Source organism: Parambassis ranga, chromosome 15 (genome assembly GCF_900634625.1).
Source record: "Parambassis ranga chromosome 15, fParRan2.1, whole genome shotgun sequence".
NCBI lineage: Eukaryota > Metazoa > Chordata > Actinopteri > Ambassidae > Parambassis > Parambassis ranga.
The window spans coordinates 10,080,436-10,095,660 of record NC_041035.1 but is presented as its reverse complement, the minus strand read 5'-3'; the positions used below and the strand labels follow the sequence as shown (position 1 = coordinate 10,095,660).

The 15,225-nt window shown below is 40.4% G+C and overlaps 1 protein-coding gene across 4 annotated transcripts in view; it reads right to left on the bottom strand.

The window, feature by feature from the left end:
* Positions 1 to 292: 292 nt before the first annotated feature.
* Positions 293 to 15,225, bottom strand: part of ccser2a (coiled-coil serine-rich protein 2a) — a 42,946-nt gene continuing 28,013 nt past the window's right edge. For 2 of the 4 annotated variants that reach the window (XM_028422920.1, XM_028422921.1), the window contains exons 9-10: positions 13,252 to 13,398; positions 293 to 2,898 (exon numbers count right to left, since the gene is read on the bottom strand). In XM_028422920.1, coding sequence (XP_028278721.1) covers positions 2,164 to 2,898; positions 13,252 to 13,398 — 882 coding nt within the window. In that variant the 3' untranslated portion in view covers positions 293 to 2,163. Of the gene's footprint in view, positions 2,899 to 6,277; positions 6,318 to 8,017; positions 8,103 to 13,251; positions 13,399 to 15,225 lie in introns of all 4 variants that reach the window. The other 2 variants (XM_028422922.1, XM_028422923.1) reach the window with 2 other exon arrangements.

The window sequence follows — 15,225 nt, the reverse complement described above, 5'->3', positions numbered from 1 at the left end:
ACACAAACAGCAGGGTCTGACAGAAATAACTTATCTTGATCATTAGCACTGTCACTGCTTCATCACTTGCCCTCTGCTTTCTCCTCCTGCTCCATTTTTTTGTCCCTCACAGTGCATGTACCTGCCAGTCTCTATTTTCCATGTTCATTAAAAAAATGGGTTTTTCTTGGCTTCACAGAGTGGAGTTGACTGCTCGGCTGGATTGGCAGAATGTGTTGAGCCATCCAACAGGTAAACATGTTTCATCAGCCACATGGATCCTCATTCGCAAACATACACAAACCTCTACCCATTTCCAGGATAATCTAGAGACAGACATCTTTATTTTTTGGCTACAGCAGACAGATTGATCAGTGTGTACCCCGAGAGCTCATTTTATCAGAGCTACCACAACACACTTTTATGCATTTTGTTAAAGAATTTTCAAAAACGTCTCTGTTTAGGCGCACTGTGTGTGAGTGAATGTGTGTGTGTGTACTCTCTGAGTGTGATGCCACTTTGGGTTTTGTGAGAGTTTCTGTACATGTTCGGCTATATAACTTTTGTGTCCAGATGGGTATGCATGTGATGATGTGTGTGTGTGTGTTTTTCACTCTGTCACACTCTTCCGTCTATGTAGGGTGCATTATTGGATGCAGTAGACCGGACAGTGCCAGAGGCGTACACCAAGTGGTCACGCGGCGTGACAGAGAAGAGAGCAGAGTTGCTGTCAGAAGGCCTTTTTAACACACTACTGCTCTCCATTCGGGGACATTTCCGGAGCGTTTGACTGCAAAAGGGCTTTGCAAAGGAGCGATAAACACAATTCCCCAAAACTCCCACAGAAACACCACTAAAGCCCTGAAGGCTCCCTACCTGAAAATACCGCACTAATACCTTTGATGTTCCCAAAGAGATGTGCAAGCGAGTGAGAGGAGGAAAGAGACAGGGGGAGCTAAGACACTCCAACACACACACACGTACACCAGGCATCCACTTCTCATGTCTAATGAATCTCTGAAAGCTGATGTTTCCATGTGTGGGCGATTCTGAGAGAAGTCAGTTTGATAAAGTACGAATGTCTCCTCTCATATGTTATTTAACTGATTCCCATATTAAGTTTCTTTGACTTTAAAAGAGTCTCATTGTAAACACATCCGCTGGTTTAGATAGACCCTTAGTCACAGTACCAGCAGATTTCTGTTTTGTTTTGTGTCATTTGTGACATTTCAGGGTATTTTTGTTGTTTGCTTTTGAATTTCCTGAGCACACTCGTGTATGAGTGTACGCTGCCCTTTTCTGCTACGTTATGAAATCTAATTCCTCACTTGCACACTGCTTCTCCTAATTATATCTCCACTAGCAACGGTGTGCTACTGTTTTTTAAGAGCCTCTATTTCCATCATAGGTGCATTCACACAGAAGGTCAGAGAACTCTTTTGCTCATATGTGCAAGGTCTGAAGGTTCACTCAGGATGTAAGAGCTGAACTAGAAGACTGTTTGTGCCTGCAGTGAACAGCTGCTTTCCACTCTGTCTCTCAACACTTACTTTCATATCCACATACACTCACACATTTACACAAACACATATTTTCTGGAAGTGACAGCTACAGAGCAGTTTGATGAATTTGCTTTTCAGTCTCTAGCTTCCATTCCACATTTCCCCCTTTCTTTCCCACTTCTTCTTTTAGCCTGTTTTTTTCCCCCCTGGGCCTTCTATCACACAGCAAAGGTCGCAATCATGTCACCTGTAGCTTTTTAAAACCAAATGCATCTGTGTGTCAAAGGGCACAGCTGTGTGAGGACAACTGAACTTTAGCCTAAGGGTATGACAAAAGAAAACAAAATAACTTATCTGAATGGTAACACTTTTCTACCATCTGCAGGATTCATGTACATGTCAAATCTCCCATCAATCATTGTGGTGGTGTGAATATAAAATTCTGCTAGTTACTACATTTTGATCAATGATGTTGTGGAAACTAAATTAGATAGAATACTGTACAGCAGTCACAATACAGTAACAATCTCACAGATACAGGCAGTCCCTGAATGGTCCGTTTGGGTCCATGAGCTCGGTGTGTGTTCCTTTGACACTCAACAAGTAAAACCCACATTGATGAGAAGGGAATAAATATCAGTGTTGGTTAACTGTGGTTTTAAGCTGTGATGGGTGGATTTACTCAGGGAATATTTGGCTTGGGGAGGCATGATTGACTCAAAGGGATCAGGATCTTGGCTGACCCAGGGTCTTGCAGCTTCCCCTGGCTGGGCTCCTCTAGGCTGGAGCTGGTGCGCAGGGCAGCCCTGCAAGGCTCTGATGTTATACGAAGCTGAAGCAGTGAAGTATGACACAGGCTTGGAGCCTGCACCTGAGGTCCAGTGTTAAAGCAGGGAAGGCCTCGAGATGGGGGCGGCAGCTGCTTGGTCTGGTTAGCCAGAGGCCCTAGAGAACACCCTGGCTTCAGAGAGGCAAAGCTACCAGTACCCCCTGGCTTGAGTGCTGGGAGAGACACACGCTTGTGAAGGCGAGGAGGCTGCAGCATGCGAGGGCAGGTTGGACCAGCAGATCTAGGAGAAACAGCCTTCTGTAGTGTCACAGCAGGGGATCTCCTCTCATGCTGTGCTGCAGACTGAGCTCCTGATGCTGGGCTGTCTCTGGCAGTTATCCCCTGTGGAGCCCAGAAACCTGCGCAGCGAAGGTTGGTGCTGGGGAGATGACTCGGCTTGTCAGGGCTTGCTGGCCCAGACACATCTGCCATTAGAGCTTCAAGAGGACGGTCAGCATGTATATGGGTCACTTCCTCTGATCTGCTCCTTCTGAGGTCACTGTGGCCCACGGTGGGGGGAGTTCTTACTAGTCTTTCCTGTTGGAGGTGCTCGTTGAGACAGGGGTTGAAAGGCTGTAGTACTTGAGGCTGAAGAAAAGAGGAAAAGCATATCAATAAGATAAACTAGAATAACTGAACAGTCAGAATGTAATGAGGCAGGGCTCAGTTGTTTTTAACATGTTCCAGAAATGTCCAGTTTCAAACAAGTCTCTATTTTTAATGTCTTTGATCCCCATAGAGATCATACTTTTGAATATTTTGGAGCTGTGAAGATAGTTCCTTACTTTTTTATCTCCTCTGTGATATCACAGCCTGTCAGTGACTGAACTATTTGTAAAATGGGAGAGACAAAGGCACAAAGAAAGGCCTGATTCAGCACTTAGAACAAGCAGAGGAGGATAACCTTTCCATGGGTTCGTCTGAAATTTTACTGAAGTTTTTGAGGCATGTTGTGATCCCTGCTGCAGAGGAGCTTCGCAAAACAACAGAGAGCTACAATGACTGCTGCCTGCAAAGAACATGCTGAGCTGTTGAACCTCAGGAAAGGTAGAACAACCGGTGTTGTCGTCCACTAAGGCGACACAATCATTAACACCTGTACAATCAAATGCAATCCTTTACAGAGCAATTACTGTCTTTTTGAAGCAGGGAGAAGCTAATTATCCAGTGCAGCAACAAAAAAGCTGAACCGGTCCACTCATTCTGACACAGAGTCAACAAAAACTCAGCTGACTTTGACTCTACAGCCGTGGCATTTGTCTCAATTTTCTGCACTGAATTGGTTTAGTTGGTACAAGTGCTCCAGATATATCTCTCTATTTCCTACTATTTATTCTCATGTAGATAGAGAAGAACAAAAGCAAACAGGTATTATTCCTTATGACAGCTTCACTTTTAAAAAGATATCTCACATCAACAATTCTGGGCCAGAAAAGCAGCAGATAAAAGACCAAAGAGGCAGTAAGGACAGTCAGTATTTGACCCAGGAGACAAGTATATTCTCTAATAAGTTATGACTCTTACATCAATTAAAATATTTGACAGTGTTTCCAATGATGGCCTATTTAGTTCAGATTGAATCTCTGATCTGTATTGATGGCTACACTCATCAGAAATCAGAGTATATTTGAGCAGGGACTACAGAATCTATATCCACCATCCTTTAGAAGATTACACTTGCTTTGGAGTAAAGGGATCTCAAAGTATGAAAATATATTGCTGTACCGGTCAGATTTCTGCATCTCTTTCCACTATCAGTCATGTGTATTGAGAGTGAGAGTAGATGTCCGAGGCCACAGCTCCATCTCCTGGTCCCCTGCCACAATGCCTCCACTAACCTGTTATAAAAGCCACGTCCACCTTTTCAAGTAAGGAGATTGATGTTTTTACATAAAGTTTGTACTTTATATAACTGCTATATATATAACTGCTATAGAGGCTTCTGGTCCATCTTACAATTGCTCTGATTAGTTTGTCACTTAAACTAATCAGAGCTATTCACAATCATGTTGCAGTATGGATGTGTATAGCTCCAATCATGAAATAGCATGAGGGAGAACTACTTACTGACTCCCACACTTCAAAACATCCACAAATAAGACATCACGTAGTATTTTTTTCAGTTTGGCCATATAGACCATAATGTTCACCACTATAAGATCACACTGGAAGAAGAAAGTCAGTGATAGAGACATGCCATTTTTTGCATCACGGTCAGTAATTATTTGCATCTAAAGCTGTCTGCTACTGATACAAACAATTACCAGAAACAATTTTGAGCTCTTATGTGCACTGCCAAGAAATAAATATCTTAGCACACACATGACAGCTATTACTTTAACAGGAACCCACTAGACTAACCAGGAAATGTGCCAGTCTGTGACACCTGGAGGATGTCACAGCACACCATAATCAGTCTCATTGCCAGCTTCTCTCACCAAGAAAAATGGTTTGGAATTAGAGAAGTGAGAAGTGCAAAAAGATGACTGCATGAATCAGTGTGGGCACATGAGACAGGCAGGTGAAATCATCAACATGGTGGCACTCTTTCAAATTAGACTTCACATGTCATTTGTACTGGTGGATAATGTTCGAATTTAAGCTGTACTGATTTTGATAAGTGAAAATAAATGAAGGCAATTGATCAAGACAGCAGTAATATGCATTCACAGCCAATGATGCAAGGTTATTCCTTCACATTTTTCCCTTCAATACACTTTATCAGTTCAGGTAAACACCTGAAACAATAAGGCACTTACATGAATAACACATCGACAACAAAAACACACATCCGAGAATTAACCAAAGCATGCACAGCAGTTCTTAATTTGACAGGTTGAAGAAACAAAAAATCAAACAAAACACTTTTAAAGGTTCTATACGTAACAATATACTAATGAAGATTGTCACTCATTCTGATGTCATTTTCATGCAAGAGGTTGAAGTGAAGCAACTGAACATGTATGAGTTTGCATGCATGAGTTTTCTTGAGGATATTTCGCTGCTCCTTTAAGTAGCTTCATCAGTTCATCAGCAAAACGTCTTCAAGAAAAGTCCAGTTGCCTTGCTTCAGCCTCTTATATATATATGGAAGTGTTTTGCCACTTTTTGAGTTGTGTGTGTAACGTCAGAGTTAGAGCATTCAGAACATGTGTTGTCTTGTATATAGAGGGACTAGGAATGGAATAACCGAGCAGGACAGTAAACAACAGTAAATATTTGGAACTGACTTGATGGGATGCAGACAATACTTGCACGACCAATGGTGTGTGTGGACATGTGCAGCGATCTGACAGCAGCTTCTTAAGAGCAAGTTCTATTTCTTACATTTAGAACCTTTAAAGAACTCACAAAGAAACCCTATCTCTGTGACATCCCTTTTGAAAAGCAGATCCAAAATCCCACATACAGTGCTGTTCCAGTTTGTGAACCCTGATTTTACATATTTCTGCATAAATAACCAGAAGCATTAGCCGAATTTCACACAAGTCCTGACAGTGAAAAAAAGAAAAGAACACCCAGCCAAACAAAGGAATTTTACTGTTTCACTTTGTAATTTATTTATTCAGTGAATTATCCAATAATATATATGTGTCAAACATATGTGAACCTTTAGGATTAGCAGTTTATTTAAAGGCTGATGGATGACTGATTAACAACTTATGTTGAGTCACAGCAGTCACTAATGGTGGCATACACATACTCATGCCACTGCTCTCTCGTATAATATTGGATACTTTTCCTAAATAAATATAAGTAAAAGTTTTCACAAATAATGGAGCAGCACTGTCAAAATACACAAATAGAAAAAAAAACTGAAAAACTGAAAACCCAAAGCGTGCAAACATAGGTGTAGAAAGACAGGCTCCTAGCATGCCACATTTTGACAGACCACAGCCCATCGAGTAGGAGGGTGTGTCTGGGGGAGTATCATGTTCATTTCATGTTATAGAAAGGGTTACTGTACCACGCTGTGTCAGTGAAGTACTGCACTAGGTGCTCCACTCCTTGTCACAGGTATTAGACATGAGAAGGCAAAGGTATAGAGGGGAGAGAATGTGGAGATTTGTGTTCAGTTTTTTTTTATACCAACATGAGGGGAACAGTCACAGGTTTAAAAGACAAGCAAAAGAGAAAGCGAGGAAAAAGGGGGGTTCAGCAATAGTTACTGCCTGATACATTTTAATTTCAGAATTAAGACAATGCCTATGCTTGCATGAAAAGGTCACACATTTGCTCAACTGTACTATGCCCTCTGGAGGTAAGAGAGAGTTTGTATTTATAGACATTTGTCAAACGCCAAAAAATGCAAGCACATTTGACATTAAAATATTGTGATTTATTCCCCCCAATAACCACTACACCTGTGCCACAAAATGTTCACCTTTCCTCTTGATAGAAAGCTGAGCCCCGCTGAGACAGATCAGATGGGCACAGCGTGGCATATTTCTTTACTTTCTCATTCTTTGTTCTCTGCTCTCCACTCTCATGTAGTTTCTGAAGTGTATTTACCCATTGTCATTTTCTTTACCTGCCTTTGCTACCTGCTTCTTCATTGGCACAACATAATACAAAACCTTTGTTGTGAGACTCACAGAGATACGGGAGGCTGCATTGTTGTTGTTTAAGCTGTGCTTTTAAGAAATGTTCAAAATGTTTTATACCAAAAGAAGAGATTATATATTTTTTTGTTGTGTGTCTTTGTTCAAAAACAAAATACATGTAAATATACTTCTTGCATTAAAGTTAAATCTTATATTTTAATTACAAAGTAATGCAAATTATGGTGGTATATATTACAGTTTTCTAAATGTTTCAAACCATCTGAGTGCAATTATATTTGTATTATGTAAATATATATTGTTGAAGGAAAGAGTCAATGTTTTCTATATGTGCAAGTGGGACAAGTCATGTTTGTGTGACTGAGTTACCCTTATGCAGCTGCAATCGAGTTAGCCTTCTACATTACTGGTAGTTACTTATGTGCATGCCAGAATAACCATGTCTTCTTTGTGTGCGTACAAATTGCGTAATTAAAGTTAATTAAGGTTGGACTATATTATGCAATATAAAGTAGAACAACAGCTACCAAATCATTTTTGAGGGGGCTAAAGTGAAAGTTATAAAAGTTGGAAGAAAATGTACCATATCACAAAAAGCACAAGATCAATGTATTAGCCCAATTAGCCTACTATCACAGACACCAGGAAAGCCACCCTGTTACCCTTGTGGAGTTCATATTTAGAGTTTATAGGGGCCAATCATCTGGAAACACAAATATTTTCAATACACTCTTCTTTTTATCCCAAAACTTTTCCAACTTTTAATACTTTTTCACCCTATGTAGAAATAATAATAAGGGCAAGAAATACAGATATCTGCAGCTTTGATACTGAAACCATACATGGGAAGCACTGGAAGAGGACACAAGATAATTAATTGTTAAGTGACCAGAGGTCAGACTGTGTTCCATAAAACAAACCAGACAAGGTACATTACATGTTACTAATCTTGTTCCATATTAATCTAAAGGTAGATAAACTGTCACGGAACCAGACAGGTAAAAATATACCCTGCTACAAAGTGGAGCAACAACACTTCAGTGGCTCAGAGCCAGAGCTAGACTTTTCAAACTATTTACAGACCCCCGTGTACATTGTGTTATGGGAAGATAGAGAAGAGGCAGCAAAGGATGTTAGTGACTCACTCTGTCTGCGCTGGGGCATGCTGGTACGGGTCAAGCCCTGGTGCTGTGCCTGCCACGGGGACAGCAAGGGAGTGGGCAGCACACCCTACGCAGAGAAAAACACAAAGGACAAAAGGCATGACACAAGAACACACACACACACACACACACACACAGAAGCATGCTCACACAGTGACGACAACACTACAGGCATAAACAATGTTAATGAGAATGGAAAGGCAAAACACTGCAGACAATAAAGGAGACATGCACACGTTTCCTGCCATACACTGGGTCAGTATTAAATCCTGCGTCTCTAAGGTTTTGTGGTAATTTGATTGGAATAGATGGACACATTGAAACTGTATCAAATCTTTGGCTATTGAGGAGGCCGCCTTTCGAAGGACTAATACAAAAGAATGAGGTTGGAGAGAAGAAGACACAGAGAGAGCTGCTTCTTCCCAGCAGGACCAGCCCAAGCTATTTCAGAGCCCTCCTTGTGTGACAGCTAGAGGTGGGGGGAAATGAGTTTCCCTGATCTGCTCTCATCCATGTCCTTCCCTGAACACCAACAACTATTTCAGCAGGAGGTCTCGGCAGAAACCTCCCGTTGAGGCTTCATTTGCAGAGAAGAAAAGGTGATGAGAACAAGAGGGTGCTGGAGGGGCCTGGAATGATTCTGACAGTACCTGGCAGCTTTATTAGAACTCTGAAGCAGCTTCAGCTGTCAGTTTCTCACAATTTCAATCACTCTAAAGGCTCTCCAATGACGGACTGACAGCTTCACAAGGGCAGTGAGACAGAAATTGGGAAAATATAAAAGTTACATTTTATATATTCCATCCATCAATTTTGTCAAAATGTTTTTTTTTCATTTTTCACTTACCAGCACACAGGCACTGGTTTCAATGACTGCTAGCAATAGTTCTTTCCAACACAATGGTTTGAGAGTCAAAAGTGACTGAAGGCTTGCTTCTCTTTTGCTGCCCACATGACTCTTTGTGGTTGGTTAAACTTGCACAGTATGGGTGAAGCTTGGTCCTAGAACCAGGGTAAAAGCTTCAGCAACCAACCTAATACATCATCCGAGTGAATCTCACAGCAACATATATGTGCAGCAGTGTCAAGGATGTAGCCTTGTTTGACTCCAGCTGAATACAAACAGGATATAGATACTGAACCAACTTCATCCATAAGGATAGCAGCGTGCTTCATTTTACAGCATGGTTAAAAAAAAGTGGGCTGAATTCAAACATAGCAGAGAGAGATTGGAAGATGGCCCTCTGTCAGGGAAGGCCAGCCAGCAATAACCTGACTTGCCAGACAGTTTATAACACAGAACAGGTCTGAACATGTGAGGTTATGATCTCACAGGTCTTGCAAGGTAAAGTCATTGATAGCTACCATGCAGAAGCACAGATGTGAATTCATCCAACATCTGCCCTATTTATCTGATCGTGCACTCTCACCCTACTACCTCTTCCCCAAGATAAAGAAGGAGCTCAGCAATGGTGGAAGTGTAGGAAATGAGACTACCGTATTTTCACGACTATAAGGCGCACCTAAAAGTCTAAAATTTTCTCAAAAGTCGGCCCTGCGCCTTGTAGTACGGTGCGCCTTGTATATGCGCTGAGGACAGAAATAGACCGTGTAACTGACACTGCGCCTTATAATGCGGTGCGCCTTATGGTCGCGAAAATACGGTACACTAAATGTGCTTAAATAGAAGATGACTGTGTTGACTCTCTAAAACGACCATTTAGAAGAAATGGATATTATACTGGTAACTAAAGAATGTAGATAAACATTTACATACAAAGCAGCTTCAATTTGTGAGAATTAAGCTTGAAAACAATAAAAAATAAACATGTAGAAAATTCTTCTCATAACTTCCAACTCAATATTAGTTTTAGAAGTATGTTCACTAGAGGACCAGACTGAGGGGAAAAAAACTCAGGATTTGTTTTTCCTGCAAAGTCCCCAAAGCAGATGTAGAAAGCTGGCAAGCAGGACAAGAATTTAAAAGTGAAGTAAAAGTTGTTTTGTTGTTATCCTACAACCCTTGCAACAGCATTTAGAAGACACTATTGTGCCCACTTCCAACAGCCTTTCTCTGCTTGGATCCCCTAATCCACTACACTACACAGAGCTTTACGCAGCTGGCTACAGCTAATACCTTATGTCTGGCTGCAGCGTCTCAGTTCACTGACTTTGTCAATTAAATCCTCACCTGTCCAAGACAACTCCACCATACGAGTTTACATTAATGAGTGTGCATTTGTGACTGTGTGTCTGTGATGTAAGAGGCCAGACAGAAAGGATGAGGGTGGATAGGTGGTGTTTGAATTTGAGAGGGGAAGACTTTCAACCACCCACTTAACACTGTTCACTACCCTTCTCTCTTTTACTCTCTCTCTTGTTCCATGACAGAAAATTGATCTAATTACTGCTGAGGTAAGAAGTCGAGGAGAGTAGTAATGTCAAAGAAACAATAAATACAGGTGAAGAAAGGAAAGGGAGCAATAAAAAAAGACGTGTGAGAAGAGGAAGAGGAGGACGTTTAAGAGGCAGTGAGGGAGTAGGAGGGTTGCTGTAATTATCCTCTCTGTCTGCTGCTGATGAAACACTGCCTATTGTGTTACCATTGTTTCACTGCTGCTGCTCATCTGCGTGTTTGTTTATCTGGGTTATTAACAAGTTCGGTTCCCCAGTCCTCCGCCGGCTGAACTCATTGTTCAGTCATACTGAGTGCACACTGCACTTCAGTACAAGAGAAACATGTGGCACATCCCAGTCACACACATACAAATGCACAAACAATTGCAGACAATCAGGGTTCCTCTCTGTCTGACAAAAACACAAACAAACACAAGGTTGTGTAGGTTTCTATTTTGCTACATCATAAATTACTAAAATCATGCACCTCATGTTTTATTTGTTGCAAAAGCGAGAGGAGGCAGGAATAACATTTGTGCTGCTGTGATTGCTGCTGGGAACCATTTACCAAGATTATTTTTCTACTGTGACATTTAAATAGTTTCTAATGCCACACTACATATACATCCTGCTGTGATGCAGGTGTAAAATATTTGTCTGCATTTTGTATGTTGTCAGGCATGTGCTCGTTTTATATTTTTTCTGAACTCCAAATTAAATTGGAAGCAGATTAAAATGGAGCTGAAGCAGCTGGTGGCCAAAGCAGATGGTTAGAATGTGTTGCTAAAGCCATGCTGCAGATTCTAAAAATATTAGAAAATGTTTGAATTTCTGAGAAAGCAAGTACAGGAATGACTGGGAATATATCTAAAGATGCTACATGAATAATGAAATGTACAACAAAAAGCAAATAATAACAAGTTCCAAGGGGTCATAGCCTGTTACCTTACTTTCTTGTTATTCTCTTAATCTGAGCTCAAAGCACAGTGAGAATTCTCATAAGCTGATGTTGAGGACCTCCCCATACCAGGGTGTACATTTTACCCTTTGGCCTACTGATAAGGCAACTATATATCAACATTAAAGCTAAGAACAAGTTAGCTATTGGCCTTTGACATTAAAATTAATTTACTTTCAGCCTAGCATTCAAAAATACTATCAGAGGGCAAGAGCTACTCCAGTGCTCTGATACAGCAGTACTTTAAATGTCAAAGGAGAAGAAAATCAAGAGAAAAGGGCATTTCAGAGAGCAAAGGGGGAAAAAACAATAAAGATGACACCAGATTGTGAATGTTTGTGTGAGCATAAGCGTGTGTGTGTGTGTTATGAAAGAAAGCACTGAGCAGTAAAACAAACACAGCCACACTTGGATGAATGTATGAGTGGGGAAGAATTTCTACAAGAATTCCCCCTTGGAGATAAATAAAGTAAATCTGATTCTGATTCTGAAAGGAAACCAATATTTGTAAAAATGGCAAGGGTTAAAAACACTAAGAAAAACATATTTAAAACTTTTCATGAACCAAAGCTAGCTGAGGGTTCCAAACCTGTCAGTGCAGTGCAATACCAAGAGCATTGATACTATCTAAGGGAAAGAAAAAAAAAACAGAAAAAGAAACTTTCCCTCTGTTATTGTTATATTTACTCTATGTTCTTTTTTATTTTAGACTTGTCAAAAAAGTAAAAAAAAACTCACAGCTAACCTTCAGTAGTAAATGTATGCTTGGAAAAATCACTAACATAATATGCTTGTCTCCACAAAGGCAGAAAAAGAGAGAAAAAAATCCCACTCTAGTGATGACACAGTGACGTAGACAGAAAAAAATAGAACATGGTGGAGAACCAAAGAACAGATAACAGGAGCATGAAGAATGGAGACAAAAGCAGAAAACCAATATGACTGTGTTTAAGTGTGTTATTGTTATGCACAAGGTACTACAGGTCACAGAGAGATGTTCCCACCATGGATATGACTTCCATCGAGTACAGCTAGCCCTGCTTTGATGGTTTCCATGGCAACTGTTATAGCATATGCTCTTGTGGCAAGCAGGGACCTAGTGTAGCTAGTAAGCTTGTTCTGTCATTTGTCTTTCATATATTCATATTCAGTGTAATAAACACACATGCTTGGCAGTGCCAAGCAACTGAGCAGAACTATTCATCTTTACAGCATCATTTAAAATTCTATGTGTAATCTTTTTAACTTGGTCTCTTCAGCATGTATGAGTGTGTATGTGCATGTGTGTCACCCTTTTAACTGAAAGCAGGTCAATTGGGGGAGTGTTTACTAGGCACCCTGCCTGTGGCTCTCCTGCTATTGAATCAATACTTGGCTGCCACACAGCCTCCTATTGTGGCATGAAACCAAGCACACTGAACACACATCTATCCACCTTTCACTCTCTCTCTCCCTCTCTCTCTCTCTCTCTTTCTTTCTGTCACTTCAACCATAACACCAACCTCACAGTGAGGTCTTGGTATTAGGAGTGGAAGCATGTGTGACATGCACACTGACAAGCTAATAAACTGTATCCCATAGAGAAGACATAATATAGTGATTTAACTCTCTAGGCTCTCTCCTGTTGTAAAAGCCCTTAATTTATATATTATTTGAATAATGAGGGTTGGAGCCTCAGATCTAAACAAACCAAAGATTTTGTGTTGAATACAATGGCTTTAATTCAAATTACTGGTGGGAGGAAAATATTACCTAGCTCACTGAATTTAAGCAAGATCACCACCAGTTTATACTAACGCGGATGGCCACTACTACACTTTGATTTCATTGTTCAGAAAAGGCTGTAAATTACTGGACTCACAGCCTGGGCAGGTGGTCTCCAGTATGTCTGAGTGGCCTTGTCATAGTGGTGCTGCGTCCGTTTGTCCATATGTCTGTCACTCTGTCGTAGTGAAGAGGGAGCCCTCTGGTGGTGGCACTGACATCTAACCTGCCGTCCTTGAGCAGTCTGAATTGGGATGAAAAAATAGGGAAGGAATTAATGTCAATTGAACAATAATGTTTTAGGATGTGCTTTTACTTTTACCCTTGGCTACCCTGCTATCATGCAATTTAACAGCAATCAAATCAAAGTAAAATCAGAATCAAAATATGCAAAGGAAAAAAGGCACTTAAAGCATGTCTCTTTGATTTTAGCACCCACTGTGCCATAAGACTGACCTGATAATAAAATATATAATAAAAATAATAATAATAAAGCTAATAATAGTTAGAAGTGATAGATAGTAAAGAAGATACTAAAACAGGCTTTCCTAAGTGCAAAACATAACAAGAAAGTAGATATTTTGCTTAAAAAAAACAGTGACAATTGACATCACCAATGGAAAACAGGAGCCCAGAGATTATCACATAGAGCCGATTAGAACTGATGGGCATGAAAGCCAGATTGGTGAAAATCAAGCCTTAGATGGTCATGATTACCTATACTTGGTGATTTAGAGGTCATGTTATAAATTTAAATCACTGACATTTACTGAGCACATGTTCATCTAATATTAACTCCTTATTGATCAGTAAAAATCTTTACTGACAAACCACTTTAACTGACCTTTTGTAATAACTCATTCATTATAATGGTGTGAACTTAACATCATCTTTTGTGTAAGAATTTAGAGATGAATCTCACACATTCCCTATTATATGTGAATAAATAGCAGAGAGGGTTGTACTTGGCTGCAAAGACTCTAGCAGAATCTGACAGAAATTTCAGGATTTTGCCAGCCTTGTTGAAAACTTCAATGCAGCTCAGACAAGACGAGCACATAATCATGAGCCGTCTGCCTCAACAGCGGTGGAAGCAACATCCAAGGCTGCATTCTGTCAAGTAGGATGGAGAAATCAGTTTTCTATCTTTGATAGCTCCTCTTTTTTCTCTCTCATTATTTCATTTTCTCTCTTCTTAGCCCTCCAAATCCACACACAGTGCACACTGTCTACTGCAACAGACTTCCTCACAGCCACACAGAGCTCCACTATTGTTTTCTTATTACTCCATTATGTTCAATTCAGTTAGCTGCTCTCTACTTTTGCAGCAGTGTTTCTCTAATACTTAACCTCCCTCTACTTACTTGACTCCTTGCATACTTTAATATTATCTCTTATTATCCAATGACAAAGAACAGGTCTAATAGCTAATAACTGTCAAATTCTAGATATAATATGATCCAGATTCATTTTTTTGTTTCATTTCAATTTCACAAACTTCACAAATTTCACAAATTTCAGGGATTGTCAGCACATTAATCTGATCGAAGAAGTTTGTTTTTTGTATTTTTGTTGGAAACGAGAGCAGAGGATTTTCTTTTTCCATTGCTCTAACCTAGGGTGCTCAAAAAGCTTCAACATGGAGTCAGGAGTAAACATCTCTTATTTTCCTTCTAGTACTCTCCCCGACATTTTCACTCTTTCAGCCTCTACACCCATTAATGTCAGCCACAATTCTGGAAACATGTTCTAGCGTTTCCTTTCTTGTTTGTTCAGGGTAAGGGTGCAACAATGTATTGACTAAAGAACCTGCTGTGGGTGGGTGCTAATTCTAATTGGAAGGATAGCATGAGGCAGCAAGGCTAGTGAACAGGCCTGGCTTTGACATTTTGGTATTTCTCGATATGGCAGGGATTTGAATAATGTCAGCCAGGCATACTGGCTGTTTGGCTAACAAGGCAGCCTGGTCAAGACACTAATGAATGTTAGAGTACAGTTGGAGCCAGCTAAAGGCACAGAATGGAAGTTGTTGGTAGGCAGCAGTAACACACTAGAGTGCAAGTAGGAGTAA